Source organism: Nicotiana sylvestris, chromosome 6, assembly GCF_000393655.2.
Source record: "Nicotiana sylvestris chromosome 6, ASM39365v2, whole genome shotgun sequence".
Taxonomy (NCBI): domain Eukaryota; kingdom Viridiplantae; phylum Streptophyta; class Magnoliopsida; order Solanales; family Solanaceae; genus Nicotiana; species Nicotiana sylvestris.
The window spans coordinates 68,905,886-68,924,748 of NC_091062.1; the positions used below are offsets into that span (position 1 = coordinate 68,905,886).

Below are 18,863 nucleotides of genomic sequence, written 5' to 3' on the forward strand. Positions count from 1 at the left end.
TGAACTTTAGCTCTTGAATAGCTTATGCGGCCGTACAATAATTGTGTGGTCGGCACTTTACACAAGCACTCTGATGGATTTCCCTTCGCATTCTACGGCTGCAGATGGAAATACGCGATCTGCGCTTGAGCTTTTGTGCCTTCTTTTTGTCCTTGAGTTCAGATTCCTCCTTCTTGAGTTGGATTTCATCTATGTGGCTCATTTTTCAATACTCCTACAATTAAGTATATTTCATCAGTTTTCGGGAATATAATTAAACACTTTTGGACTAAAACGAAAGCTAATAGGAGCTAATACTTAGTCAAAATCCACACTTATCAACTCCCCCAAACTTATGTGTTTGCTTGACCTCCAGAAATTAAAGTAATTCCCACCTCCACAAGTTAAGAGCTATTCCAGCTAATCTAAGGTGTATCAAACACACATCAATTGGGACCAACAATTACCCACAACACTTATGAATTATCAATAAGGCAATGATTTCAAGTTTGAAGCACAAATAGTTCATGTGTGACACATGAGCATCAAGAATTACCCACAACACTCATTGTGGATCCCAAACTCCTCCTTCTCTATCTCACTCAAGAAGGAAGCACTCAATTTAAAGATTTGTGAAAAGTTCGCTCATCTCTCTCAAAAGAATGACAGAAGTACGGCTCTAAGTACCACATGCTTATCCCTAATGTAAATCACCACTAATGTAAGTTCACTCGGCTTGAAATCACGTAGGGCTTTTTCACAATAAGGCTTTAGGACTAAGGTAGGGAATATTGGAATAGTATGGGTTCATCTTTCCTTAAGCATTCCATTTTCTCTTTTTGGCTCATGTTTTGCCGACTCTTTGAGGCATTTTCTTTTTCCTTAGGGGAACTAGAGAGACTTAACATCATTCTTTCTTGGTCATGATATTAATTTTCTCCTTCTTTGTTTTCTCCATGCTTTGCATTGTTGCTTTTCTTTGAATCCCTTTAACTCCACTTTATTCACTTTCTTTTTGCATTTTTCTTTCGTTCTCTTTTTCTTTTTCTTTGCCTTTCCTTTTCTTCCTTTATTTTCTATTTTTGAGCCTTGATACCACTTTCAAACTCCTTGTCTCGTCCCCAAGCTTATGTTTTAGCCAATTGTTTCTCAAGAGTGTTAAGGAAAGCTCGGGTGCCATGAGCGGGTCACTACAAAACGGGTAAAGGCTTGTAATGTGGTTATCAAATGAGAAAGGTCTTAGGCTCAAATGGGTTGACTAGGTATAACAACATTGGTGGGACATGAAAAATTTCAAACGGGTCAGGGAGAGCCTACAATCACTTCTCAAGCTAAGCAAAACTTAGAATTTCGCCTAGAAATACATTCGGGGCAAGTTCTAGACCATTCACATGGGTACTTGGACTTGCAACAAAATGTCTCACCTCTCACAACAGCTAGATTATTGAAGAGGATAGAATCGAGGATCCACAACAACCATATTCAAGATTGAAAATCACTAATGGTTCAACTAAACAACTCGATGATTGCTTAAGTCAACACAAGAGTCAGAAGGTCACTAACTAGAGCTATTTCTTTCCAAGAACTTGTTTTTAATTATAAGCACTTAGTTAAGTGCGTTGGTACCAAGTGAAGCATGCATGTCTCTTCAAGTTTGACTCAATTAGGTCCTCTTATTCATTATTACTACTATTCTAACCTAAACATCAGAAATAGACTCAATCCCTTAATAAGGTTGTCACTCCATCCATCATTGGTAAGAGTCACTCGGTTCACACAAAAACCACATTTGGAAAGAACCATGGCATTAAGAAAACCAAAGGCTTATTGATCACTTAACATGGAAAGAAGCTACTAAATTAAAAAGAAGTTATTAAAGTAAATAAGAAGCTATTAGACTAAATATTGACTAATAAGATAACAAGATAAAGAAACTATAAAGTAAACTACTGAAAGCATAAATCAATATACAAGATGAGAGAGAAAAAGAGAAAATATATACATCAATAGAGAGAGAAGAATATGTATATAATGAAACTAAAACGATAATTTTATCAGTTATTATAGGCCAATGTCAAATGTCAAATCAAATAAACTCAACCCCTCACCCCCCCCCCAAATGAGAATAAGTATTGTCCCCAATGCTTAACAAAATAAAAATAAGGAAGGGAAAGAGTATAGAGGACTCCCTATGTGGTCTACGTGTCAATAATAGCATCACCACCCTCAGGTTCCTCCAATTGTACGTATCTCATTCATCCTCTGCTCGGAATTGGCTGGGTTAGTGAACATATGTAGCACTGCCTCAGAAGTATGGGCAGTGAGGTCTAGCTCCTCATACTGGCCAGCTGGTGCCTCTGGTGCCTCTGGTGCTGCTGGTGCTACAGTGTCTGCTAGTGTTGCTGGTGTTTTCTCCATCAGCAAGTCAAATGGAAGGTCCCCAACGGCTACTTTCTTGGTCACCTCTCGTCTCAATCTGTTAAATGATTTCTTTGAAATGTGGGATTTCCTCATCTTCTTTACATATTTCCAAAGCTTCTCAATTGCTCCCCATGTGCCACCAAGGTGTCCATGATGGTCTTCTAGTTCTCCGTAATCTTCTTCAACGTGTCAATCAGTACAAGGAATTTAGGGTGCTAGGGTAGAGGTCTGGGCTGCAACAGCACTGGATAGGCCAGACATCTTTGCAGTAGCAGTCTGCATCCAGTTGTTGAGACTCACCAGTGTATGGGAGACTCGTAGCGCTGAAAGTGGATAAGTAGAAGAGAAGGAACTAATGTTGATGGCCTTGAGAATGAAGGTGGAGGCATGGAAGTTGTATTGATTGAAGGCCTGGCTGTTGTGGAAGGCATGGCTGCTAAATCTGCAACTACAGCCGACGGCTCATCAAACTCGCCTATGGTAGTAGTCGACTTACCCTTGTTCTTTGGGTTCCTCGAGTCCTTTAAAGAGTACCATGTGAAGGGCTTCTTCGCCCGAACCTTTTCATTAAGGTTCTTTGATTCCACCCCTGCATCCATAAGATACTCTGTGATAGTGTTGGGATACGGGTAGGAGTTGTCACCCTACCTACCGACTAGAGACATATTGACCGACATAATGGAACCCACATTGATTGGGTACCCGACCATGATGGAGGCAACTAGGACTGCCCAAGGGAATGGGAGATTGTTTTCATTCTAGCTTGGATCTATTCGACTGTATACAAATGTCTGCAAACCTTTAGCTTCAAAGTTGAGGGTGTCCCGCTGAATGGGAACCCCTGTTGTGGTCCATGGTGGTGGCGGTCCTGGAGCTGCCAAAATCTCAGCTAGCCAAGGGCAAGCCGCATCACCTAGTGCAAACTTCTCTAAATATTTCACCGGTTCCACATCCTCGAGCCCTAAATATATGTTTGGGGAGTTCTGATCAAATCTAACTTTTATATGTGCCACATTGGTGTAGAATTCCCAGACTAAGTGCTCCTTAGCACTCACCACACTCTAAGTGAACCATGTCCACCCTTTTTCTCCCAGAATTGTCTTGCCACATTCGGGTTATACCTATCCAAGTCTTTCAAAAAAATTGACACTCAAGTGTGAGCAATCTCAGAGGACACCATTCTCGGAACTTGTTCAATGTATTTAAGCTCACAAATCTATCTTCCCAAAGCTTCTTCTTCTTTGACATCTCAAGGCCGATAACTCTGGTACCACCCCTTGACCGTCACCTGGAATAACATCATCATCATCAACTATAACTGGTGCATCGGGAGCATGAGTAGATGAGGGCTCTGAACCCTAATTGTCGTCTTCCGAACCCTTAGAAGTGCTAGCTGAGGTGGAAGGTTCATCTCGGAGTTGAAACCTCTCCTGAAGCTACCTTGGCTGTGACTGTGCATCAGGATGCTCTTGCAAAGAGTTTCCCTCTAATGCTTCCCTTGACGGGACATATGAACTGGACTTAGCAGGCTCCAGGGCTCTCCTAGTTGTTGTTTTCTTTTATATAACTCTTTGCTCGGAGAGTGGTACGGTACCCCTTCCATGTCCTCGGGAGGGTTCACCCCTCCCTTTGGATGTATCACCGCATCCACGAGATCTAACCATTGTCTCCACTACATAGCAACAGGAATTAGATATGTTTGAATTCATAATATCAGACAGTTGCAGAACAAGATAGTATGCAAGATGGGGAAGTGTGGACCACACATTTTTGAGTGCGGCCATGGATGGGTTTGTGCGTACCGCACAATTTTGAAGTGCAACAGTAGTGGTTATTCTTGCTATCCGCACAATTTTTAGTGCGGCCGCACAATTGAAATGTGGACCATACAATTTTGAGTTTGGCTGCACAATTTCTACTTCAAAAATGCATCTCTCTGATAATAGAGAAAGCCATGATCTGCGGTCGCACACACTTTTCCGTTCAATTTATGTGGACCACACAATTTTGAGTGTGGTCCCCACAATCAAGCTATACCAAGTGCCCTAAACTAATGATCTGCGGACCGCACAATTTCTTGTGCGGCCGCACAATTCAAAATCAATCAGCAGTAAACTTAGGGTTTCTAACTTTAAGCACAATTTAGTCATGGTAGTAACAATTTAGACATGATACATAGTTTACCCCTCCCCATATAGCAAGTAGGAAGTTACCCACACAAATTTAAGCTCACATGATGATGAATTTGACATTAGGTCTAAAGATAACTAAACTAATTGTGAACAAAATTAAGAAAATTGAAAAGTTTTAAAGATGAATTGAACATACCAGTAATCTAGTGATACTTAGGAAGAATCAAAAATGATGAAATTAGTGTGAGATGCGTGAATTAGATGAGTGCATTGTGCTTTCCTTTGTAATAAATTTTCAGAGTTCGTAAAGTTTTAACTGTAGAAAGAAGAGAACTATTTATACCTATTTTGATGGCCTAAGGTTCAAGAGAAGAGTGCGGCTGCACAATTTCAGGTGTGGTCCGCACTCTACTATCTGGTGTAGACTTTCCTTTAAAAGATCTACAGTCCGCATATTTTTGAGTGCGGTCGCAGATTTTTGTGAAGACCGCACATTTCCTTGTGCGGCTGCACTTTGGCAATTTCTTTGACACGCAAACTTCAGAGAGTGCAATTTTAGTTTTTTAGTTGTTCGATCTGCATAAGAGTTGTGCGGTACGCACTAGAGTTGTGCGACCGTAGACCTCTTTCCGATGTGGCACTCAAAATTATGCGGTTCGCACAATAAATGTATGGTCAACACTTTTTCCATACTTACCCATTTTTCTGAGCACAGTCCCTGGAAAGTACACTCATTCCAGCAACACACTTCAAACCCCGTTAGCGCAAAATAAGAACTATCTATAGAAGAATAAAAAAAAAAGAAAAAAGAAATATGGGTTACCTCCCAAGAAGCGACTGATTTAACATCGCGGCACGACGCAGATTACAATCATCACTTGAAATGAAGAATCGCCACAACATGGCCATCATCAACTTTCCCAGGTAGTGCTTTGCATTGACTCTTAACACCTCATCATTTTTATTTTTCAAGTCCAATTGTCACAACCTGGATTTCCCACCCTCGGGAGTCGTGATGGCGCCTACTAATGTGAGCTAGGCAAGCCTACTATTTGAACAAATTACCTTTTTACCAATTTTATATTCTTTAACAATTATAAAGCAATAACGTGTAGACAACGGATATTAGAATAAGCGGAAAAAATGCAGTAAGCTATCTGAAATATGTATCTAATACAACTATTTGAGTCTCGACCACCCAAAACTGGTGTCACAGTTTCACAGACGATCTAAGAATACTACATACAAAGTCTGAAAGATAAAAGATACACTATTTCTGAACTAAGTAAGTGAAACAGGATTAAAGGGATAGAGGGAGACTCCTGGGCCTGCGGACACCTGATGATCTTGTATACTAACCGAGTCCGCACTCGCCCGAGAACACGTACGTCCTCCCTGTAATTGTCTTGTCTTTGTTATGGTTTCAGGGCTGCAGGACTACTTTGGATCTCCGCGTGGACTGAAGGCATCCACCCAATCTATGGTCCAAAAGCCGATGCTCCAGGATCTGCACACAGTATAGAGTGTAGTATCAGTACAACCAACCCCATGTGCTGGTAAGTGCCTAGCCTAACCTCGGCAAAGTAGTGACGAGGCTAGGACCAGACTACCAAATTAACCAGCGCAATTTAACTATATACAGCGGAAAAGAAGAACAGTAATATACAGTCAAGTATGGGAGGGGTAACATGCTGCGGGGGAACTATCATTTTAGAATAGAAAGACAACAAGTAACTGAAAGAAACAACATATCTCATATATCAACAAAGAATCAAAAATCAATAAGTGCACGGCATCACCCTTCATGCTTTTACTCACGTCCTCACCAAGGCAATCAAGTAATGAAAATGTGCACGGCATCACCCTTCGTGCTTTTACTCTCGTCCTTACCATATAATTAATATAATCGGCACGGAATTGTACATCATGTGGCAAGGCATCACCCTTCGTGCTTTACACTCTTGCCTCACAAATCATACACGGCATCACCCTTCATGCTTTAACACTCTCTCACCAAAACAATACACAGCATCACCCTTCGTACTTTAACACTCTTCCTCACCCAAACAACAATCACAAACAATAGGGCAAGGGAATAAAAGAAATTACAATAAGAATCCCATCAAGGGAATAATAATTCAACAATCAAATCCCGACAAAGGAACAAAATCAAAAGAGACATCAACATCCCAGCAAGGGAGATAACATCAAAAGCAACAATATCCCAGCAAGGGAGATAATATAATGATTCTATTTTCTTTTTCGCTTTTACTTCTCAACTCACTTCACAACTTGAGCTAATGCTCTAAAAGATTCAATTACCACTTATACTTCATATTTCATTGTACAACTTTAGCCAACGCTCCTCAATGTTTAAATGTCACAATTACTTTCACAAACTTTGCCCAACAATAGAAATCATCATCAAAGCATGAATAATACCACGAAGTCATAATAATCACAATATAAGACTCACGGGCATGCTTGACACCGACGTATAGATACTCGTCAGCATGCCTATATGTCGTACTCGACAAATACCACATAGCAAATAGGACTCGACTCCTAATCCCTCAAGCTAAGGTTAGACCAAACACTTACCTCGATGCTACGAAAATAATTCAAGTCTCTACTGTCGCTTTACCTCTTGATTCCACCACCAATTCGCTCGTATCTAGTCACAAGTTACTTAATTACATCAATAAATGCTAAAGGAATAAATTCTAATGCATGAAAATGATTTTTCTAAAGTTTTACCCAAAAAGTCAAAAATCGCCCCCGAGACCACATGGTCAAAACCTAAGTTTCGAACCAAAAACCGATTATCCATTCTCCCACGAACCCAAATATATAATTTGTTTTGACATCGGACCTCAAATCGAGGTCCAAATCCCCAATTTTTGAAAAACCTAGGTTCTACCCAAAACACCCAATTTCCCCCATGAAAATCATTGATTTTGAGTTGAAATCATGTGAAAAGATGTTAATGATTGAAGGAAACGAGTTAAAATTGACTTATAATCGATTTGGAAGAAGAGTTGTCTTTGAAAAATCGCCGAAGAGTGTTTTGGTCTTGAAAGAGTGTGAAAAATGAAAGATTTTCGGCTAAGTTATAAAATTGCAGGTTGCAAATGTCGCAATTGCGAACCCAAACTTCTGCTAAGTTCACATTTGCGAAGCAGTTTTCGCATTTGCAAAGTGGGAATTGCAAACAATGTGTTGCATTTGCGACGTCTCGCTAAAACTAGGGGATCGCATTTGCGAGGTAAGCTGGCCTGGGCTATTGTTCGCATTTGTGACATAGCCTTCCTGCAGGCCTGCAATGCAACAGCTGAAATCTGCAATTCCTCAAGTCCAAAATCCACACCGTGACCTATCCAAAACTCACCCAAGCCCTCGGGTCTCCAAACCAAATATGCACACCAACCTAAAAACATCATATGGACTCGCTCGTGCATTCAAATCACTAAAGTAACATCAACAACTATGAATTTAGCATCAAAATCATGAAATTTCTTAAGAACTTCAAACTTTCCAATTTTCTCAAAAACAATCCGATTCACATCGTTTCAAGTCCGTTTCTTACCAAATTTTACAGACTTATTTTAAATCACATATAAGATCTGTACCGGGCGCCGGAACCAAAATACGGGCCCGATACCATCAAGTTTTAAACACATTTCATTTCCAAAACTCATATAATTCTAGAAAATAATTTTCTTTAAAAATTCATTTCTCGAGCTTGGGTCCTCGGAAGTCGATTTCGGGAATACGCCCAAGTCCCATATTTTCCTGTGGACCCTCCGAGACCGTCAAATCACTGGTCCAAGTCCGTTCACCCAAAATGTTGACCGAAGTCAACTTAAATCCATTTTAAAGTCAAAATTCATCATTTTTCAAAGATTTTCACATAATGGCTTTCCGGCTACGCGCCTGGACTGCGCAAATCGAGGTGATGTCGAAAGAGGTTTTGAGACCTTGAAATACAGAATTTACTTTTGAAACAAGTGATACATCCTCTACCTCTAAAACAACCGTTCGTCCTCGAACGGACAGAAGAAGGAAGTACCTTAGTCGGGGAAAAAATGGGGATAACGGCTCCGCATATCGGACTCGGACTCCCAGGTCGATGCCTCAGTGGGCTGACCTCTCCACTGAACACGAATAGAAGGAAAACTCTTCGATCTCAACTGACGAACATGCCGGTTTAGAATAGCTACCGGATCCTTCTTATAAGACAAGTCGTTGTCCTACTGGACAATGCTAAAATCTAACATGTGGGATGGATCGCCATGATATTTCCAAAGCATGGACACATGAAACACTAGATGCATGGTTGATAAGCTCGGCGGCAATGCAAGTCTGTAAGCCACCTCTCCTACTCAATCAAGAATCTCAAACGGGCCAATGAACCTATGGCTAAGCTTGCCCTTCTTCCCAAATCTCATCACGCCCTTCATAGGCGACACTCGCAGCAATACCTGCTAACCGACGATGAATGCCAAATCACGAACCTTATGGTCGGCATAAATCTTTTGCCTAGACTGAGCTATACGAAGCATATTTTGAATAATCCTAACCTTGTCCAAGGCGTCCTAAACCAAATCCGTACCAAACAACCGAGCCTCTCCCAGCTCAAACCATCCAACTGGTGACCGGCACCGCCTACCATACAAAGCCTCATAAGGAGCCATCTGGATATTCGACTGGTAGTTGTTGTTGTAGGCAAACTCTGCTAAAGACACGAACTGATCCCACGAGCCTCCAAAGTCAATGACACAAGCTCGGAGCATATCCTCCAAAATCTGAATGGTCCGCTCAGACTACCTATCCGTCTGAGGATGAAAAGCTGTGCTCAACTCAACTTGTGTGCCCAACTCTCATTCAACTGCTCTCCAGATATGGGAGGTAAACTACATACCTCGATCCGAAATGATAGACTCGGGCACACCATGAAGACGAACAATCTCGAATATAGATCTCAGCTAACCTCTCCGAAGAATAGGAGACTGCCACAGGAATGAAATGTGTTGACTTGGTCAGCCTATCAACAATAACCCATGCTACGTCGAACTTCCTCTAAGTCCTTGGGAGCCCAAGAATGAATTCCATAGTGATCCTCTCCCACTTCCACTCGGGAAGCTCAATCCTCTGAAACAAACCAACAGACCTCTAATGTTTATACTTAACCTGCTGACAGTTCAAACACCGAGCCACATATGCAACAATGTCCTTCTTCATTCTCCGCCACCAATAATGTTGCCGCAAATCCTGATACATCTTAGAGGCGCCCGGATGAATAGAGTACCGGGAACTATGGGCCTCCTCTAAAATTAATTCTCGGAGTCCATCCACATTAGGCACACAAATTCGACCCTGCAATCTCAAAAATCCATCATCACCTAAGGTAACATGCTTGGCATCTCCGTGCTACACAGTGTCTCTAAGGACACACAAATGGGGATCATCATACTGCTGATCACGGATATGCTCCAATAAGGAAAAACGAGCGACTGTGCAAGCTAACACACGACTGGGCTCAGAAACATCCAAGCTCACGAACTGATTGGCCAAGACCTGAACATCCAAGGCAAGCAATCTCTCACCGACCAGAATATAAGCAAGACTACCCATGCTAGCTGACTACCTACTCAAAGCATCGGCCACCACATTGGCCTTTCCCGGATGATATAAGATGGTGATATCATAGTCCTTTAATAACTACAACCACCTTCTCTACCTCAAATTTAGCTCCTTCTGCTTGAACAAATACTGCAGACTCTTGTGGTCCGTGAACACCACACATGCCATGCCATACAGATAATGCCTCCAAATATTCAACGCGTGAATAATGGATTCTAACTCCAAATCATGAACTAGATAGTTCTTCTCATGAATCTTCAACTGCCGCGAAGCATAGGCAATGACCTTGCCATATTGCATCAACAGCGCACCAAGTCCAATACGAGATACATCACAATAAACTGTATAAAGCCCTGAACCTGTGGGCAAAACCAACACTGGTGTCGTAGTCAGAGCTATCTTGAGCTTCCGAAATATCGCCTCACACTCGTCCGACCATCTGAACTGGGCACCCTTCTGGGTGAACCTGGTCATCGGGGCTGCGATAGATGAAAACCCCTCCATAAACTGACGATAGTAGCTTGCCAATCCAAGAAACTCCGGATCTCTGTAGCTGATGTTGGTCTGGGCCAGTTCTTGACTGCCTCAATCTTCTTCGGGTCAACCTGAATACCCTCTGTTGATATAACATGACCCAGGAATGCAATTGAACTCAACCAAAACTCGCACTTCGAAAACTTAGCATACAACTGACTATCCCTCAAAGTATGAAGAACCACTCTAAGATGTTGCTCGTGCTCCTCCCGTCTATGGGAATAGATCAAAATATTATTAATGAAGACTATCACGATGAATCTAAGTAAGGCCTGAACGCTCGGTTCATTAAATCCATAAAAGTTGTTGGGGCATTTGTCACCCCGAATGACATCACCAAGAACTCATAATGCACGTACCGAGTGCAGAAAACTATCTTAGGGACATCGGATGCCCTAATCCTCAACTGATAGTAGCCAAATCTCATTCTTGATTTGGTGGACACATATTCTTGATTGTAAACTTGTTCAACTGCCGGTAATCAATACACATTCTCATCGATCCAACCTTCTTCTTAACAAACAACATCGGCGCACCCCAAGGTGAAACACTCGGTATAATGAAACCTTTTTCAAGCAAGTCTTTCAACTGCTCCTTCAACTTTTTCAACTCAGGCGGGGCCATACGATACTGCGGGATAGAAATGGTCTGAGTGCCCGGAGCCAAATCTATGCAAAAGTCAATATCCCTGTCGGGTGGCATACCCGATAGGTCTAAAAAGAATACCTCAGGAAACTCACGAACACCGAGCACATAATCAATAGAAGGAACCTCAGTAGTAGAGTCACAAACATAGGCCAAATAGGCTAAACACCCCATCTCGACCGTACGCCGAGCCTTCATATAAGAGATAACACTGCGGGCAAAATGACCAGGAGTCCCTTTCCACTCTAAACGAGGTAAAACCGGCAAAGCTAAGGTCATAGTCTTGGCATGACAGTCCAAGATAGCGTGATAAGGTGATAGCTAGTCCATCCCCAATATGACATCGAAATCAACCGTGTCCAGAAGAAACAAATCTACACGAGTCTCAAGACCCCCAATCACAACTATACATAAATGATGGACTCGATCTACCACAATAGAATCACCCACCGGTGTAGACACATAAATAGGAGCACTCAAAGAATCACTAGGCATGACCAGATATGGTGCAAAATAAGATGACACCTAAGAGTACGTAGACCCTGGATCAAATAAATCTGAAGCATCTTTGCCACAAACCAGAATAGTACCTATGGTAACTGCATCGGAAGCCTCAACCTCGGACCAAGCTGGAAGAGCCTAACATTGGGGCTGGGCCCCATCACCCTGAACTACATCTCTAGGACGACCTACTATTGGCTGGCCTCCACCTCTAGCGGCCTGAGCTCTACCTCTAATACCTCTACCTCCACCTCTAGCACCTCTACCCCCACCTCTAGCTAGCTGGATAGGCTATGGAACACTCGGTGCCTAAACCATGGCACGGGAACCCTGATGCTGAGAGCTACTCGGTGCTCGAGGGCAAAACCTAGCAATGTGACCCATATCACCACAAGTGTACAAAGCCCTCGGCCGTTGAAACGGCTGACCTTGACAACCTGACTGACCACCCAAAAACTCTGAAGCGGCGGTGCACTGATAGGAGCTGGTAGTGCACTATAGGACTGCTGATCAGAATATTGCATATAGGAACCATGACCACCTGAAGCACCATGAGAAACCTGAAGGGTTGACTGAAAAGGCCTAGGAGGATGGCCTCTACCATACGAATCTCTGCCTCCAGACAAAGTACTACTTAATCGGCCTGAATGACGAGGCCTCTTGTTAGACCCCTGAACACCTCCCTACAATAGAACCATCTAAACTCTCCTGGCCACATTGGCCGTCTCTTGGAAAGAAATCTCACTCCCTATCTCCTTCGCCATCTGAAGTCAAATCAGCTAAATAAGTCCCTCAATGAACCTCCTCACCCTCTCTCTCTCTCTCTCGGTGGGAAGTATGATAAGAGCATGATGAGCCAAGTCGATGAATATGGTCTCATACTGAGTAATAGTCATAGAACCCTGCTGGAGATGCTCAAACTGCCTTCGGTAGATCTCTCTCTCTCTGAGTGATGGAGAGAAAATTCTCCAAAAATAGCTGAGTAAACTGCTCCCAAGTCAAAGCTGGTGATCCGGTTGGTCTAGCCAAGCAATAATCTCTCCACCAAGTCTTGGCGGATCCAGACAAGCTAAAAGTAGCAAAATCGACCCCATTGGTCTCCACTAATCCCATGTTCCTGAGAACCTCAAGACAGCTGTCTAGATAATCCTGGGGATCCTCAGAAGATGCACTGCTGAAAGTAGTAGTAAAGAGCTTGGTGAACCTGTCCAATCTCCACAAAGCATCGGCAGACATAGCTGCTCTATCACCGGTCTGAGCTACCACACCCGGCTGAACTGCTGGAGTTTGGAACTGGGGAGCTACCTACTCTGAAATGCGAGTAGTAGGAGTTTGGGCTCCTCCTCCAGCCTGAGAGACGGTTGGTGCTAAAGGAAGCAAGCCTACCTGGGTGACACTCTCCATAAGGCCCACTAGATGGACCAGAGCATCCTGGAGTATGGGGGTAGCAATAAACCCCTCTAGAATAGAAAGAAACAACATATCTTAGATATCAGCAATGAATCAGAAATCAATAAGTTCACGACATCACCCTTCGTGTTTTTACTCTCGTCCTCACCAAGGCAATCAAGTAATGAAAATGTGCCCGGCATTACCCTTCGTGCTTTTACTCTCGTTCGCACTATAATCAATATAATCGGCACGGAATTTTACATCGTGCGGCACGGCATCACCCTTCGTGCTTTAACACTCTCTCACCAAAACAATACACAGCATCACCCTTCGTGTTTTAACACTCTTCCTCACCAAACAACAATCACAACAATAGGGAAAGGGAATAAATGAAATTACAATAAGAATCCCGGCAAGGGAACAATAGTTCAACAATCAAGTCTCGACAAGGGAACACATCAAAAAAGACATCAACATCCCGGCAAGGGAGATATCATCAAAAGCAACAATATCCCGGCAAGGGAGATAATATAATGATTCTCTTTTCTTTTTCACTTTTACTTCTCAACTCACTTCACAACTTGAGCCAATGCTCTAAAAGATTCAATTACCACTTATACTTTCACATTTCATTGTACAGCTTGAGTCAACGCTCCTCAATGTTCAAATGTCACAATTACTTCCACAAAATTTGCCCAACAATAGAAATCATCTTCAATGCATGAATAATACCATGAAGTCATAATAATCACAATATAAGACTCACAGGCATGCTTGACAACAACATATAGATACTCGTCACCATGCCTAGACGTCGTACTCGACAAATACCACATAGAAAATAGGACTTGACTCCTAATCCCTCAAACTAAGGTTAGACAAACACTTACCTCGATGCCATGAACAAAATTCAAGTCTCTACTATTGTTTTATCTCTTGATTCCACTATCAATTTGCTCGTATCTAGTCACAAATTACTTAATTACATCAATTAATGCTAAAGGAATTTCAATTCTAATGCATGATAATGAGTTTTCAAAAGTTTTACCCAAAAAGTCAAAAATCGCCCCCGGGCCCACATGGTCAAAACCTGAGGTTCGAACCAAAACCCGATTACCCATTCCCCCACGAACCCAAATATATAATTTGTTTTGAAATCGTACCTCAAATTAAGGACTAAATCCCTAATTTTTGAAAAACCTACCCAAAATACCCAATTTCCCCCATGAAAATCATTGATTTTGAGTTGAAATCATGTGAAAAAAAGTTAATGATTGAAGGAAACGAGTTAAAATTGACTTACAATTGATTTGGAAGGAGAGTTGTCTTTGAAAAATCGCCCAAGAGTGTTTTGGTTTTGAAAGAGTGTGAAAAATGAAAGATTTTCGCCTAGTTATAAAATTGCAGGTTGCAAATGTCGCAATTGCAACCAGGGTTCGTAATTGCGAACCCAGACTTCTGCTAAGTTTGCATTTGCGAAGCAGTTTTTGCATTTGCGAAGTGGGAATTGCGAACAATGTGTCGCATTTGTGATGTCTGGCTAAAGCTGGGGGATCATATTTGTGAGGTAAGCTGGTCTGGGCTATTGTTCGCATTTGCGACATAGCCTTCGCATTTGTGAGCCAAGCTTCACAAATGCGAAGCCTGCTGGCCTGCAATGCAACAGCTGAAATCTACAATTCCTCAAGTCCAAAATCCACTTCGTGGCCGATCCAACACTCACCCGAGCCCTCGGGGCTCCAAACCAAATAAGCGCATCAACCTAGAAACATCATACGGACTCGCTCGTGCATTCAAATCACTAAAATAGCATCAACAACTATGAATTTAGCATCAAAATCATGAAATTTCTTAAGAACTTCAAATTTTCCAATTTTCTCAAAAATGATCCGATTCATGTCGTTTCAAGTCCGTTTCTTACCAAATTTCACAGACTTATCTTAAATCACATATAAGACCTGTACCGAGTGCCAGAACCAAAATACGGGCCCAATACCATCATGCTTTAAACACATTTCATTTCCAAAACTCATAAATAATTCTAGAAAATACTTTTCTTTAAAAATTCATTTATCGGGCTTGGGACCTCGGAATTTAATTCCGGGCATACGCCCAAGTCCCATATTTTCCTACGGACCCTCCGAGATCGTCAAATCATGGGTCCGGGTCCGTTCACCCTACATGTTGACCGAAGTCAAATTAAATCCATTTTAAAGTCAAAATTCATCATTTTCATAGATTTTCACATAATAGCTTTCCAGCTACGTGTCCGGACTGCGCATACAAATCGAGGTGATGCCAAAAGAGGTTTTTGAGGCCTCGAAATGCAGAATTTACTTTTAAAGTAAGTGATGATCTTTCACAACCTCAAACGGGATACTCCATTTAGACTTCAACTTTCCCAGAAACATCCGTAACCGAGGATTGAACAACAACACAAGATAATTTTCTTCAAACTCCTTGTTTCGAATGTACTTCTCTTGGAGGTAATTCATATTCTCCTTGTATAAGGACAAACTTGTATATGCATGGTACTGGAACTCATCTAGCTCATTCAATTGTGCCACCCTTAAGTTGGCGGATACATCCCACTCAAGATTCAACTTCTTCAAAGCCCACATGGCTTTGTGCTCAAGTTCCACTGGAAGATGACAATCTTTCCCGAACACCAACCGTATGAAGACATTCTAATCGGTGTTTGTAAGCCGTCATATAAGCCCATAGAGCATCATCGAGTTTGTTGGACCAATCCGTCCGGTTAGCATTCACTATTTTTGACAAAATACTCTTTATCTCCTGGTTGGAGACTTCCACTTGACCACTTGCTTGAGGATTCTTCGGGGTCATGACTTTATGAGTGACACCATACTTGGAGAGTAAGGTTTGAAGGCTTTGTTGCAAAAATGGGATTCCCCATCACTTATGATAGCCCTTGGAGTACCAAATCTTGTAAAGATGTTTTTCTTAAAAAGCGCCACCACACTTCTCGCTTCATTGTTGGGCAAAGCAACAGCCTCAACCCATTTGGACACATAATAAACCGCGACCAAGATGTAGGTATTTTCACAAGAACTCACGAACGGACCCATGAAGTCAATACCCACACATCGAAAATATCTATCTCCAAAATGGTGGTGAGGGGCATTTCATTTTTATTTGAGATTCCACCAGCCCTTTGACATTCATCACAACGCTTGACAAGATCACTAACATCTTTGTAGAGAGTGGGCCAATAAAAATCACAACTTAACACTTTGGCTGCCGTTCTTACTCCACCATGGTGACCACTATAAGGCGAAGAATGAAAAGCCCCATGAATTTTAACTTGTTCCTCCTCCGGTACACATCTTCTACTCACTCCATCCGTACAAATTTGAAAAAGGTACAGTTCATCCCAATAATAGTCTTGACAATCCCGTTTGAGCTTCTTCCATTGGTTTGAAGAGAACTCAACCGGAATGATATCACTCATAAGATAATTTGCCAAATCCGCGAACCAAGGCACTTCCTTCATAGAAATAGCCAAAATTTGCTCATCGAGGAAGGCGTCATTGATTTCAAGGACATCATTCGACCTCCCCTCCTCCTCCAAATGAGACAAGTGGTCCGCCACTTGGTTTTCACTTCCTTTTCGATCTTGGATATCAATATCAAACTCTTGTAACAAAAGTACCCATCTCATCAAATGAGCTTTGTAATTTTTCTTGCTCATGAGATAATGGAGTGCCTCATGATCCGTATGAACAATCACTTTTGCACCAATCAAGTACGGGCAAAATTTCTCAACGGAAAACACAATGGAAAGAAGCTCTTTCTCTGTAACGGTGTAGTTGACTTGGGCACTATTCATGGTCTTGCTTGCATAATAAATCGGATGAAAGATCTTGATGATTCGTTTCCCCAAAACGGCCTCTAAGGCTACATCACTTGCATCACACATGAGCTCAAAAGGAACACTCCAATTTTGACTTGTGATAATGGGAGCAGTGGTCAACTTGAGCTTTAGCAACTCAATGCTCTCATGCAATCATCATTGAAATGAAACTTGGTATCTTTCTCCAAAAGCTTGCACAACGTGTTTACCACTTTAGAGAAATCCTTGATAAAACGCCGGTAAAATCCCATGTGGCCTAAGAAACTCCACACGTATTTGAATTAAGTTGGAGGTGGAAGTTTAGAAATCACCTCAATCTTTGCCTTGTCGACTTCAATACCATTCTTTGAGATTTTATGGACAAGGACAATGCCTTACTCAACCACTAATGACACTTCTCCCAATTGAGCACCAAGTTTGTTTCTTCAAATCTTGCCAATACTTTATCCACTTTTACTAGACAATCATAAAAAGAATCCCCGAATATCGAAAAGTCATCCATGAAGACTTCAAGGAAATCCTCCACCATGTCAGTGAAGATAGGCTTCATACACCTTTGAAAAGTTTTCGGTGCATTAAATAACCTAAATGGCATCCCCGAGAATGCAAAAGTACCATAAGGACATGTGAAAGTAGTTTTCTCTTGATCCTCCGGAGCAATAAGAATTTGATTATAGCCGGAATACCCATCAAGGAAACAATAGAAAGCATGGATGGCCAACCTATCAAGCATTTGATCAAGGAAGGGAAGTGGGAAATGATCCTTTCTTGTGACTTTGTTGAGCTTGCGATAGTACATACACACTCTCCACCCGGACATTGTTCTTGTGGGAATCAACTCATTCTTGTCATTGGTGACCACCATCATTCCCCCTTTCTTTGGGACACATTGAACCGGAGAAGTCCATAAACTATCGAAAATGGGCTAAACAACCCCGACATCTAACCACTTGATGACCTTCTTTTTGATAACCTCTTACATGGCTTCATTGAGTCACCTTTGATGTTCAACAGATGGTTTGGCACCTTCCTCCAAGTTGATCTTCTGTATGCAAGCTGCGGGGTTTATCCTCAAATATCTGCCATTGTTTATCCAATAGCCTTCTTCCTCCTTTGTAGCACCGCCAATGTGGAATCTACCTGCACTTTAGTCTAACAAGAGGAAAGAATAACCGGTAAAGTAGAATAAGGGCCAAGAAATTCATACCAAAGTGGAGGTAATGGCTTCAACTCCAAGATGGGAGGCTTCTTAATTGAAGGCTTTGTTGGAGGAGTGGTTCTATTTTCAAGATCCAAGGACAATTTGCGTGGCTCATAAGTGTACGGCCTCATTCCTTGAAAAGGGTCACACATTCCATGTAATCCTCCATTTCTTCATCATCACAATTGAGCAAGACGAACTCCAAAATATCTTCAACATTCATCACAGCACTTGTTTCATCAATAATCATATCGGTCACCAAGTCCACGAAAGAGCACACCTCATTACTATTGGGTTTCCTCATAGACTTACACACATGGAAAACTACTTTCTCATCACCAACCCGAAAAGTAAGCTCTCCAAATTCAACATCAACTAGAGCCTTCCCTGTAGCAATGAAAGGTCTCCCAAGAATAATCGGCACCTCATAGTCAACCTCACAATCAAAAATAACAAATTCCGCCAGGAGAATGAATTTATCAACACGAACCAAGACATCATCAATTATACCCAACGGTCTCTTCATGGTACGATTCACCAT

General features: G+C 41.9%; 1 protein-coding gene across 1 annotated transcript; it reads right to left on the minus strand.

The window, feature by feature from the left end:
- Positions 1-15,586: 15,586 nt before the first annotated feature.
- Positions 15,587-18,863, minus strand: LOC138870740 (uncharacterized). The gene is made up of 5 exons (XM_070148574.1): positions 18,473-18,863; positions 18,120-18,261; positions 17,534-17,675; positions 16,348-17,247; positions 15,587-15,934 (listed from the first exon to the last, which is right to left on the minus strand). Exons 1-5 carry the CDS (start codon positions 18,861-18,863, stop codon positions 15,587-15,589), a joined length of 1,923 nt encoding a protein of 640 aa, XP_070004675.1.

Coding starts and splice junctions, on each gene's coding strand:
- LOC138870740 (XM_070148574.1), bottom strand. CDS start 18,863: ATGGTGAATCGTACCATGAAGAGACCGTTGGGTATAATTGATGATGTC. Junction 17,248..17,533: donor GATTTGAAGAAACAAACTTG/GTGCTCAATTGG, acceptor GAGTTGCTAAAG/CTCAAGTTGACCACTGCTCC. Junction 15,935..16,347: donor TAGATATTTTCGATGTGTGG/GTATTGACTTCA, acceptor AACACCGATTAG/AATGTCTTCATACGGTTGGT.